The following is a 13,320-nucleotide window of genomic DNA, read 5'->3' as shown; positions in this document are numbered from 1 at the left end:
ATAAACACTTACAATTTATTCCTGTGTATGGATTAGCCAGCTAGGATATACTCCTTGGCTTCCACTAGGTGAAATAAGGTATTCTGAATTGGCGATTTCTACAATGATGGGTTTCTATTTCTAAATATTCTCTGTTAAAAACAAAAAAAAGTCCTCACCTACCCTTCCTTTTGTACACATGGGCCTGTGCATATGCACACTTACACACTTTTTTTTTTTTTACTGTGTTAACTTCTCACAGTAGGTATCTGGTAGTCCTTGTTGGAAAGAGAAATGTACTTCTCACTGAATTAAGTATGGATACTTAAATCATACTTAGCAAACACAGCGTATGAAAATGTGTGCTCACTGTTTAATTTTTTAAAAGGGTAGAGCAAAATACTTGTTGAAAAGGGTGAGTTTTCCAATGAGTTTAAAACACTTCCAAATTTGAAGTTGGGATTCACTATTTTAATCTATAGTCTCCTGAAAAAATGTCAAGAATACCTTTCCAGCAGACAACATAAACCAACTTTAATCATGCATTATTTGAAGACAGCAATACATACATTGCTAAAGGAGGGTATATGAACTTGCCCAAATAGTTATATCTACTCCTAAAATGTGTTATAATCAAAACTTGTGAGAGCAGCTCCCGGTACATGAAAGCACACTGAATCTAATGAGGACTCTCCGGTAAACTGTGGCAGAAAGTGCATTGGCCAGCATACTGATGCAGGTCACACCTGATATTTTTTAATGTCACTTCAACATGCTGGAGTAATTGGCTCCTCTGTCTCCCTTGTAAGTTTCTCACTGCAGCATGGTGTGCAAGGAAGTACAGACAGCCAGTGCTGGAAAATGGGTAACAGCTATATGGAAACCCATCAAGAAGATGAAGAGTATTCACTTATCATTCAGCAAACAAATACCAGAAAGCAAAAACTCTATTATAATTTCACCTCATTTTCTTTGTGATGGTACGCATGACAATACAGTCAAAACATCAGGGTCTGGATACCTCGGTACGGAATTCCAAATACTCAGTTCAGTAGCAAATGTATTCCCTGAATGAATACTACCATTTGTCTACAATATAACATGTCTGAAATTGGGAAATGAAATTATAATAACAGATGCAAACGTGTCCCTTATTTACCACAAGAGGTTCTGATCTGGAGCACAGAACAGGAAATTTGAATTCAAAAGATATAATACACAGGGACTAGCGATACCCAGGATACTTACAGAAACAAAGAACAGGCCAGATTTTCATATGCTGCTTCTTTTTATTATCACCTCTGGATTCAAAGAAGGCTCATGACATTCCACCAAGTGATAACAAGAAAGCACTCCTCCTAGGCTGTGGGGGAACTTACCACATCCCTGTGTTCTCCTTCTTTAGGGGTAAGGATGACGGACAGCAAAATGATTCCAAGGTAGTGGTCAGGATAATGAGGATCTTTCAGTGTTAGGGTCACATCTGTGGGCCTATGATATACAATATTAAGATTGTAAACCATCATTAAATATATAAGCCAAAAATATATTTTATATTGACAATTTATTATTTTTAAGAAGAAAATAAATTTTGTTTTCTTTTACTTTCCTGGTCCAATTTCTATTGTTATTAAAATATCATTAATGCACTCTTATCCAATAAATTGTGGACCAACTGGGTGTACTTGGATTCACTGTGTAAGTCTCAGTCCTTTCTGTGGTTCTAGAAAGCTAAGAAACTATAAAAGTATAGAGAAATGTACAAGTGCCTTCTTTATAATCTCTAAACACACAGAAAGCCAGATATTTTCTATAAATTTGAGTCCAACAAGTAAATGAGGGTCATTTACAGACCACTACATGATTTAGAATAAAGAGATGAGTGGTAAAAGAGGAAAAGATAATACATAACTTGCCTTATATGCATCATAGACATATTTCCTTATTGTGTAATTATTTTTAACAGAGTCCATTGTTTAAAATAATGCTACTATATTTCTTTGTCTGTTTAAACCTATGCCTAAACAATTTTTAGATTCAGAAACACAAGGAAACCACTACTTGGTCAAGTTGGTGAATACTCAGAAGGCTTTAGAATTAAGTATGTCTGAAGAAGAGATTATGAATTACTCAGTATTACCCAAAATAATTTTAGAAAATAATGCCAACCACACATTGAACTGACAATGTGTAGCTAATATCTTATTTCCATATCTCAATTAAACATATATTTCAATTTTAACAAATGCATGTTAAGCATTACAGTGTATATGCATATACTATATATATACATATATGTTTGATATATATTTTGATTTGGTTCATTTGTTGAACAAATAGGAGTTCATGCCCCTCCACCCCCAATAAACCTAAGGGACTGTGGAATATTTGACACAAAACCTGAATCTTTAAATGTTGGCAAATTAGGAACGTTCCCTTACTTGCTCAGTCACTTATTCATTTCATTCACAAAACATATATTAAACACATATGAAATACCACACACTGTGCTAAATCTTGGGTAAAACCAGAGGTTAAGATCAGTGATAATATCATTATCTTTAGGGAGCTTAATAATTAGTAAATGCTACAGTTGGAATCTAGTACTGGGGAGAGGGCTTGGTGGGGAAAGCTGGTCCAAATAAAAATTTTCAATCCTGGCTGCATATAAGAATCCACTGGGAAGCTTTAAAAAAGTATATATTCCTGAATTCTACCCATGATGACCCTGGTTCTATAGATCAAGGTTGGGTCTGGAAATTTATATTGTTTATGAAGCTCTCTAAGTGATTTTCCCATACAACCAGGATTGAGAACCAAAGATACTTTTAAAAAAAGGTTTTTTTTTTAACATTTATTTATTATTGAGAGACAGAGAGACAGACAGTGAGCAGGGGAGGGGTAGAGAGAGGGGAGACACAGAATCTGAAGCAGGCTCCAGGCTCTGAGCTGTCAGCATATAGCCCAACTTGGGTCTCAAACTCACTGTGAGGTCATGACCTGAGCTGAAGTCAGTCGCCTAACCAACTGAACCACCCAGGCGCCCTAACCAAAGATACATTTTAAGGCTAAGGTATTATAATACTAGGAAATTTTTACATGATGCTTAAAGTCAAGGAATAATGTTATGAAAAAGATGAACTGTTTTCCAATGCCAGAGGTTTTTTTTGTTTGTTTGTTTTTAAGTAGGCTTCATGCCCAGCATGGAGTTCAACACGGGGCTTAAACTCACAACCCTGAGATCACGAGTCAAATACTTAACTGGTTGAGCCACCCAGGTGCTCCCCAGTGTCAGAGGTTTTAACTGAAACATGAAAAATTAGATTGATAATATACATGTTATAACAGTCGTGATACAAATGGCTCCAATATCAATTTAGTTACAACTAATCACCGTGGTTTGACAGCAACAACTTGTTCCTTTCACTTTAACAAATTCATGTTAAGCATTATAGAATGTATGTAAATACTATACATACATGTTTTTATATGGAGTTACAATTTGATTTGGTTCATTTTCCTATAATGAGTACATATAAAATTAAAAGAAAACTTATATTTTTATAATGATTACATGATAAAGATTTAAGAACATTTTCAATTGCTTGATGATGACAATGATGATGATTTTCTCTCAAAGTAAAGCTTTAATGCATTACAGATAGCATAAGTATTTATATGGCTAGTATTATTATCCATTTATCTACACCTAGGGACTATTGATTTATACACAGAATGTAATGGCATACACCATCATGTGGTTTTAAAAAGTAGTAATTTGGCGTTTACATAGTTTTGGGAGGAAGGAATGATTAAATACATAAAATAAGTAGAGTGGCAAATTAAACACCAAATGCTTGGATAAATGTCTTTTTATTTTCTTAATCATCCCATATTTTTCCATTTAAGGTTATTTTTCATCAATGATTTATCTTTAATAGGGAAAAAGAGAGATTTATGCTCTGTGATTAAATACAGCGGTTTGCATATCCTTTAGCAGAAATCTATACAGAAAATAGTTGTGGCCTTTATAGAACACCACAGCCCATTGAGCTGGAGCTCAGTCTTCATGGTAACGGATGACATAAAACACTATCTTGGATGGGGCGCCTGGGGAGCTTCGTTAAGTATCTGCCTCTTGATTTCCGCTCAGGTCATGATGTCAATTTGTAAGATAGAGTCCCTGTCACAGGCTCTGTGTTGACAGCATGGAGCCTGCTTAGTTAGGATTCTCTCTCCCTACCGCTCTCTGCCCCTCCCCCACTCACTCTTGCATGTGGGCTCTCTCTCTCAAAATAAATAAATAAACTTAAAAACAACAACAACAACAACAACACTATGTAGGAAACTTCCTTCCACTGTGGTGAGTGGGAGGCTGGCAATCACCCACATTCTATCATTAGGTCAGCCTGCGCTAAGCTCTTGACTGGAATAGAGGACATGCAGGAAGTCCAGAAAAGTCTGCTCTTTGGTCCAGTCCATGGCAAAAATGGCTTTTGGAAGACCAACAAGCTGTCAGTGTGCTGAAGCTTAGCTGACTATGATACATAAGGGGGTTCTACTATTTCTGTTTAATTTGCATTTAAAATATAAAGTAGCGATCTGGCCCATTTCTCTGCTCCCCTGTTTTCCACTGCTCCTGCCACATCACGTACAGAATCACATGAAACACCTTAAAACCATCAAAGAAGATCTCACAGCTTCCTTTGCAACCTATCCCAGTACTGCTTGACCCTTTTAAAACATATTTTTTTCCTTCTGTAGTATTAATCAATTCTTAGCTTCCAGTTGAAGTGCATTTAAAAAAAAATATAAGCCCATAATTAGGTGCCAGGTATGACTAATACTAGTAATAATTCTATAGCTTTACAACTAGTCAAGCAATGATAAACTAATGTGACTGAGGAAATACAACTAATCTTTCTTCATGTTTGAGGCACTCCTTGGTAACCTAGGATCACCAGTGATGGCAAAATTAGGCTGTCCTTGGGCTCAGGTGATAAGAGAGTAGCTGTTTTTGAGGCAAAGCACATGTTTTATTTCCTGTATGGTAGCCTGATTCTTAAACTAGTCATTTCTATTTACATGCATAATCTACTTTATGTCCCACTACAACCATATCAGCAACATGGAAGTAAGGAATTTGTCTTTTATCTCTAGATTGCTGGTGCTTAGTACAGTGCTGGGGGACAGATCAGGTGTCCTAGACTTTTTCTTCCAAATAACTGTTGTTGAATAAGATAATCAAGGAAGATGCTATTATTTCCACTGGGTAGATAAAAAAGATGTATTTGAAAAAGGCTGGCTAGCATGACGGCTCACAACAATAAATGAGAGAAGAGTGTCTAGAACCCAGATCGGCTGTCACTCCATTTATACAGGCTCAGCTTCACAACAAGAGGCAGTGATATAACAGTGGCTCAAAAGTTACCTGTTTAACTCCAGTTGTGTGAGATCCAGAAAGGCTGAGCCCATAAAGTCATCCTGTAGTCCAAAATCATAGTCAAATACCTGAGAAGCCAAAGAGACAAAGCATTATTAGAAATAATTACAATATAGCTTTAAATGAAAATACCTTGACTATAAAATATTGGTTGTCTATGTCATCAAAAACAGTGAAACTTCCTAATATTTTTACAAATTTCTTTGTTTGAGGGGCACCTTGGTGGCTCAGTTGATTAAGCGTCTGACTCGATTTCAGTTCAGGCCGCAATCTTACGGTTTTGTGAGTTTGAGCTCCACATTAGGCTTTGCACTGACTCTATAGAACTTGCTTTGGATTCCCTTTCTCTCGCTCTCACTCTCTCTCTCTCTCTGCCCCTACCCAGCTAGTGCTCAGTCTCTCTCAAAATAGATAAATAAACTTCAAAAAAATTTCTTTGTTTGAAATGTTAGGGTCTCACAAAATATTCAAAGGAAATTGCATTTTTACTTAAAATTGTTATTTATATCAAATAGAACTTTAAGGAAGATGAATAACAAAATCAAGTAAAATATAGTAAATCATCAAAAATCTGAGGAACCCAGGCTTAGAATATTTTCCCCATATTATAGAAGGGATATTAGCATTACTGGAAGGAAAAATAAGTGAGTATGAAATTCAACAAATATGTCTTCCATAGTGGGTTCTTGGTGATGAGTATATGATTCTAATTCCTTCGTGTTTTTCAGGTCACCGTAGATAAATTCTGTGATATTATAGGACAATGTCTTTTGAAATATACAAATAAGTTAAAATCGAAGTGTTGTTATTAAAAAATTTTGTAAAGTCATATTAAGGTTAAGTCAAATTTAGTTTTTATCATCACAAGGAAGACTAGGAAATAATATTAATGTAACTACCAACAACAATCAGAAAGGAAAAGAGAATGTGTTTCTATTTATTTATCCAGTATCTTTGTGCCTTTTATGGTTCTTATTCATACTATGATAAATAAAAAAGTATTGTCCCTGATCTCTTGGACCCTGCATTTAAGAGCTGAGACAGTGTATACAAACCCAAATAGATAAATACACTTCAGTGATGAGCACTGTGGACACAAAAGTCTAAGGGGGTGTGTTGGAAGCTGCTATTTTAGATAGGGAGTCCAGGAAGGCCTCGTGCAGGAAGTGTGTCATGTAGAGACCAGAATGACGAGAAGGATCAGGCCGGTTTGGGAAGATCATTCCCAGGCAGAAGAAACAGCAAATGACCAACACACGCAATGGTCATCAAGAAGTCAGTGTGGTTGAAGCAGAGTGAGAAATATGGAGAGTGGAAAGAAGAAGGCTGAAGAGACAGCTCAGAGCTAGATCAATTAGGGCCATTTTCGAAAGACTCCAAGAAAATGGGAGTTGGCTAACTTCCATCCATTCATTAGTTTTGCTACTCATTCTTTCCTCAGTCAATATTGATTAAGTATTTATTAGGTACCAGACAATATGCTAGGCATAAACAGGGGTGAGCAAAGCTGACATCATCAATGCTTACAGTTTAGTAAAGGAGACAGATGTTAAACAAGGAAGTGCACAGGCGATATGTAATTCCAACTTTTGATAAGTATTGTAAAGAAAAGAACAGCGTTTGAAAAAAAATAACAATAGAGATCAGGGAAAGCTTTTAAGATGGAAGAAAGATGCTAGTAGATGAAGTTTGGAGCTGTGCTTCTGGATCTTTTCAAACAGAAAATCTTTGTATTGCACATTGCAGTAAATGAGCATGGACAAGTAAGCCAGCTCTTGAAAGGATCAACCAGGCCATGGAACTCTCCAGGATGTGAGAATCCATTAGGCTGAGAGAATTTAGTACAACTGGGCTCAGTAGTTAGAAAACTTGAAGCAGAGGGAACAATATGTACAGCAGCCTGCATCCTTGGTTTTTCTCCAGTATTAACAGCCTTTAATTTTAAAAAAACTTAATATGTAAAAAAATTGATATTTAAATAAAAAGATAAATACTTTGCATTATAAAAGGACTCTTAAGTTTGAAGTCATAAGGGGATTTACTTAAGTGATAAGTTCCCCTAATGCCTTCTAAATTATTCAATTCATAGTCATTTGATTTACATACAACCTTTCAGGAGTACATTTGTTATAGAAAGCACAGTGCTCCTGTAATAGACATTCTCCTTGATCAATTACACCTCTGAGATCTAGTCATGTACCCAGGGGCATATCACATGAATACACTGCCACGTCTCAGGCAACGGACACCTCACTGTTTGCAAGTGGCTACAAATACTGTATTTTACAACATAAAATTTATACTCAAAATTAAACAAATTTCTCTTATGCAATCTCTTCTAATTGTATCACCCTAAAGCTAAAACTCTTAGGGACTATAGTGATAGTTAAACAACATCTGGGGTACACATATACATGTGAAGTGGAGAGCTGTGAATCCAGTGAACTGGCTAGAGGAGACAGTCCAAATGGGTGATTCAACATTTGAACTTTCTTAACTCTCGTGGTGAAAGTTTTTCCTCCAGTCCTAATGCTAGGTGCTTACTTTAGTTTCCTCCTATTCATTGGTAAATGCATAACCATGGGAAAGAATGTAAAAACTAGAATCCATTCATTAATGAAATTATTAGCTTTGCGACTTGGTTCCAAGCTCTATAAACTACCTGTCAGAAGGAGCATTGCTTTAGGGAAAGTTTCAGAAATACAGAACATAGAGAAGAGATAAAACAGGAAAAGATACTCCCACTGTTGGGGCACCTGGATGGCTCAGTCAGTTAAGTGTCCAACTCTTGATATCAGCTCAGGTTGTGATCTCATGGTAGTGATCCGAGGGCCGTGAGACTGAGCCCCATGTCGGGCTCTGTGCTGAGCATGGAGTCTGCTTGGGATTTTCTCTCTCCCTCTCTCTCTATCCCTGCCCCCTCCAACAAATAAATAAACTTAAAAAAAAAAGAAAAGAAAAGGTACTCCCACTGCAATAACAACAAGCACAGTGAACACTGATTAATGTTTATTCAATATTTACTATCCATTAGGCACTGTTATCTGTTAAACATATTATGGAGATTCTGAAATTTATGTTGTATAGAACTCAGTGAACAGGGTATTGTTGTTTCCATTTTTCAGATAAGGAATCCAAAGCTTAAAAAGTTTATGTCACTTCCCCCCAAAACTCGGGGCTTTGAAGAGGTCGGATTCAGATTCAGTTGTGCAAGATACTCTGTTCAGAATAGAACACATTTAAATTTAGCAAATACGAGTTGGGTACTCACTGTGAGGGAAGCACTGTGAATTCACATGTGAACAGGTTAGATGGGATGCTTGCCTTCACACATCTCCTGGGAGAGGTGGAAACCTTAGATAACATTAGATAAAAGTTGCTTGGTTTCCATAACATCTCTCTTCATTCTCACGTGAGTTTAGAACAAAAAATGTTTTATTCTAATAAATGAATTTATTTAGCATCTTGATTTAATTGCCTCCCCTGAAAAATTGCATCAGGGAGTACACCAGCTAAAATGCTCTTGGAAATCAGTAACAGAAAGCTCAGCTCCCACAAATGGGAATTTGTTAGCTCAAATGACTGGAATGCCCAAAGGTAATTATGACTTCAGTGGAGTTTTCAATTGCCAGTTCAAATGATTCATATATTTATTCATTCAGTTACGTGAGAAATATTTGTTTAGCATCTACAATGTGCCAAGTATTGTTCTAGGCACTGGAAATACAGCAGTGAACAGAACGAAGTTTCTGATTTCTTGGGGCTTACATATAGGGGAGCTGCAGATAATAAATGAATGCATGACAGGTAGTGATAAGTGCCATGGGGAAAAATATCTCAGGGTATGGGAGTGATGGGAACTGCTATTTATAAGATGTTTCAGAGAACAATCAGAGAGAGTGGCCTTTGAATAAAGATGCATAATGGGAATAGGATATGGAACAGGACCCAGATCACGTAATGTGACCCAGGATCTAAGATTCTATGAAGAAAATATGTCCATGACTCATTTTCATACTCAGGCAGCTTCAAAATAACCGTTTCACTATACAAGAATAATTAAACTCAAAATCGTAGGACTGACATTGTAACGCAAAGAAAAAAGAAAACCTAACTGGGGCCATTGCAATTAGTCATCTTTAGTAGAAAATACAAGTTATGTTGCATAATTACTGGGTGGACATAGGAAACCCTAAATCTCTCTAAGTCTCACTCACCTATGTAATGGGGATGAGGAAAGTCATTTGTCAGGTATTTTGAGGATTACATGAGATAAAGTAGGCCTTGTGCCTCGCATGGTGCTCAAGAAATGGTAGTTATTATTATAGTGAAAATGTGACCAGAGATTCTATCTTCCCAAGACTCAGTAACCTCCTATGTTCTTTGCCCAAAAACCAAAAGCAAGTACAGTCACATTTTTTTGTTTCCTTGTTTTGTTTTGCTATTGATTTTTGTTGTTGTTGCTAAAATAGTTGAGATTCTTGATTCATGCATTTAGGAAGTACTTTTGAACCACACAAAACATCTAAGATGACACAAGCATCTAACTTTGGAATAATTTGGTTTGGATGCTGCGCGGTTTAGGGTTGGAAACGTTTTCTTCCAATTACTCAGGTGTTTCCATTTATAAGTCTAGAAAAATAGCTCCCTCCCTACCCAAGCAGTGCATCAGAATAACCTATTGTGTTTCAAAAGTACAGAAGATTGGACTCTACCATACGGCCCTAAATCAAAGTCTGTAGGGAAGACACTTGAAATCTGGATTCTTACACACACATACACACACACACACACAAAACAAAAACAAAAACAAAAAGCAGCTTCATGGTAATTCTGATGTACAGCCAGGGTTGACTATCATTGGTATATGACATTCATTTAGGGCCCTTAAAACCTACTCAGAAATAATTTGGCATAAGATAGCAATATGGTGCTTAACTTGAACCATGCTGAAGAATGTTTCAATTTTAAATCTTTTAAAAAAAATTTAATGTTTATTTTTGAGAGAGACAGAGAGAGAGAGAGAGAGAGAGAGAGAGAGAGAGAGAGAGAATCCAAAGCAGGCTCCAGGCTCTGAGCTGTCAACACAGAGCCAGTCATAGGGCTTGAACTCACAAACTGTGAGATCATACCTGAGCTGAAGTCAGACACTTAACCAACTGAGCCTCCCAGGCATTCCATCAATTTTAAATCTTAAGCCTGGATATATATGAGTTATTTAAGGAAATGTCAACTTTGGTAAAATGACAGTCTTAGACACAGTAATCTGATCCTAAACAGAATCGCCTTCCTAATTATCAAAACCTTTCTATTAGTTAGAAAAGCACTCCAATCTAATACCCAGATTTTTAGCCTGTGATTAGGCCAAACAAGCAGCAATTTATACAACCATTTCCCCTTTATATTACTTCTCTCTTTTCCACTATAACTCTGGGTGTTCACTGTGTAACTTGAATAATAGTGTCAGTGAAATGAAAATTGAAAATTTAATTCAATTCAGCTGAAATGGATGCTGAATTTACCCTCTTATCTAAGATGTGTGCCTGAGCAGGCATCCCTGTGGCTACCGACCAGGTTCCAGTGGCTCTTGTCTCAGTTAAAACTACTGCATTTAAACCCCCAGCTTCTACTACGACCTTATAAGTATATTTCAAGTCCATTCCTATAGACTTGTTTTTATCTGCCCTTACTGTAAAGTCATTTGGAACTGAAGGAATAGTCTTATTAAAATTAAAAGCTATAGGAATTCTAACCAATTGGAATGTATGTTATTTTTTATTTTGTGTCTAATTTTTTTTAAATGACAGTTCCAAGATTTTTGGAGGGAAAAATCTGTTTTTGCTAGAAATGGTATAAGCACTGCAACTTTAATGTGATTTTATAATCTTAGCTCAGAAGTGAATTTTGTTTCCCTTGGTAACCTTTACATTGATAGAAATCAGATTACAGGGCACATATAAGCTTCTTTTTCCTTTAACTACAGACAGGAGGGTTGTAGACAGTATTTTCTAACCATCTAGTACATGGATGCATTTTCATATTGCCTGTCAGTACAGAATCAGTTAGTCCCTAAGAAATCTTTCAGGGAAGATTAATCTCCCAGTACATAGGATATGGGCATCATATCAAAATCAAGTCAGTCAATCACACATGGCTATGGAGAGACAATGAAAATAAAGCAATGTTCATGAAATTCTTAAAAAATTTCCACCAGTGTTTTTGATTTAGGTCTCTGTGTATGCAAGGTTAGGCAAAAAGCAGATAACATAAAAAGTGAAAAAAAGAAAGCAAAAAATTAGAGACTTTTTTCAAAAGATGCCCTATGCATTTCATAGAAAACAAAAATCAAATGAAAAATACGAAAGCATATTTAGAAGCATAAGTATTACATAAAAATATTGTCATTTTATGTTTGTACACGGAAGACCAGTATAATTTCTACTTAATCATTTTTCTTAGGTAGAAATGTACGAAAGTGACAAATATTTTATAATTCATTATGTATCTTTTTCTGTTAGTACAAGTTAAGTCGTGGCTACATGATGCCGTACTTTGAAAACTCAACGTGGTAAATAAACAAAAAAAACAAAAACAATTTTTGGGGTCTCTCTCCTAGCTTTGGGCTTATACGGTGGTTGTTAACCAAGGCTTTGGGCCTGTATGTAGTATCACTGTCTCTAATGGCACAAGTATATGTGTGGACATATTCTCTCCCAAACCAAAACAAAAAATTTTGCCACCACTTTTTTTTCTGTGTACTACAGATTTTTGTTTATTTTTGAGCCTATTGTGATATTCCTTTCCAAATATCCATTTTGACATTTAGATTTCTACAGAGATGAATATTCATTCTTAAGCTCAAGAGAATAGCAAAAGAAATTAACTGTAATTTTGAGAAGTTTATTTCTTAATCCTTTGAAAGCCTGGAGATCCACATGGTTCTGTTGTGGAGTAATATCCCATTAAAGAAACAGATACACAGTAAAAGTAATAAAGAATAAATCTTGTTCCTTCCATGATTTTTCTCATAAGGGACCTTAAACAAGATCCAAATGGTTCAGTTCAATCCTTAGTAACCCCCGCTTTCCTCTCCTGTCCATCATCCCCATGGCCACAGCTACCCCAACTCATCTCTTCCAAACCTCCCTAGAAATAAAATTTCCTTTACATACCATTTATATGTATTTTTAATTCCTTTTATAACTTCTATCTCAGTTCTTTATTATAAAGTCACTCCCTTTTTTCTCACGTAGATATTTCTTTCTCTCCAGAAGTGGAGAGGAGGGACGAAAAGCATCTCCAACTCTGAAGATCTTCCCTTTGGTGGGAGGAAGGTTGGCCATGAATATTGGCACATTAATAATTCTTATGCTGTCACTCATTACATGTTAAAAGACAGTTCATGAATTCTATTTAATTGATTTTCTTTAGCCAATGTCCACTCGAGAGTATTTCTTTTATTTTTTTTAATTAAAAATTTTAGAAGTTTATTTATTTATTTTGAGAGAGAGAGAGAGCACTGAAGGGGCAGAGAGAGAGGGAGACAGAGAGAATCCCAAGCAGTCTCCCCACTATCAGCACGGAGCCCAATGTGGGGCTGGAACCCATGAACTGTGAGATCATGACCTGAGCTGAAATCAAGAGTGGGTCACTTTACCCACTGAGCCACCCAGGTGCTCTGAGACTGTTTCTTATGCAAATATGGATCTATTCTCCTATAATGACTTCTAGAAATTTACCAACTATGTCCTTAGAAGATTCTCTTCTCAACAATCTTAAAAACTGTTCTACTATGGTTATTTTAAGACTAATCAAGTGCAGTAATGAGAAAGAGCGGAATAAGGAGTTGGATCTGTACCTGACTGTGAACATTCAACTGAGGTAATTCACTACCTTCA

The 13,320-nt window shown here is 36.2% G+C and overlaps 1 protein-coding gene across 20 annotated transcripts in view; it reads right to left on the bottom strand.

Annotated features, from left to right (window-relative positions):
- Window positions 1-13,320, bottom strand: part of MCTP1 (multiple C2 and transmembrane domain containing 1) — a 535,749-nt gene that overhangs the window by 228,112 nt on the left and 294,317 nt on the right. For all 20 annotated transcript variants that reach the window (XM_058727403.1, XM_058706103.1, XM_058716425.1 and 17 more), the window contains 2 exons: window positions 5,411-5,490; window positions 1,359-1,470 (listed from right to left, as the gene is read on the bottom strand). In XM_058727403.1, the coding sequence (XP_058583386.1) occupies window positions 1,359-1,470; window positions 5,411-5,490 (192 nt within the window). The remainder of the gene's footprint in view (window positions 1-1,358; window positions 1,471-5,410; window positions 5,491-13,320) is intronic.

Source organism: Neofelis nebulosa, chromosome 1 (assembly GCF_028018385.1).
Source record: "Neofelis nebulosa isolate mNeoNeb1 chromosome 1, mNeoNeb1.pri, whole genome shotgun sequence".
Lineage (NCBI taxonomy): Eukaryota > Metazoa > Chordata > Mammalia > Carnivora > Felidae > Neofelis > Neofelis nebulosa.
The sequence above is the reverse complement of the archived record's forward strand: the minus strand, read 5'-3'. Positions and strand labels throughout refer to the sequence as shown.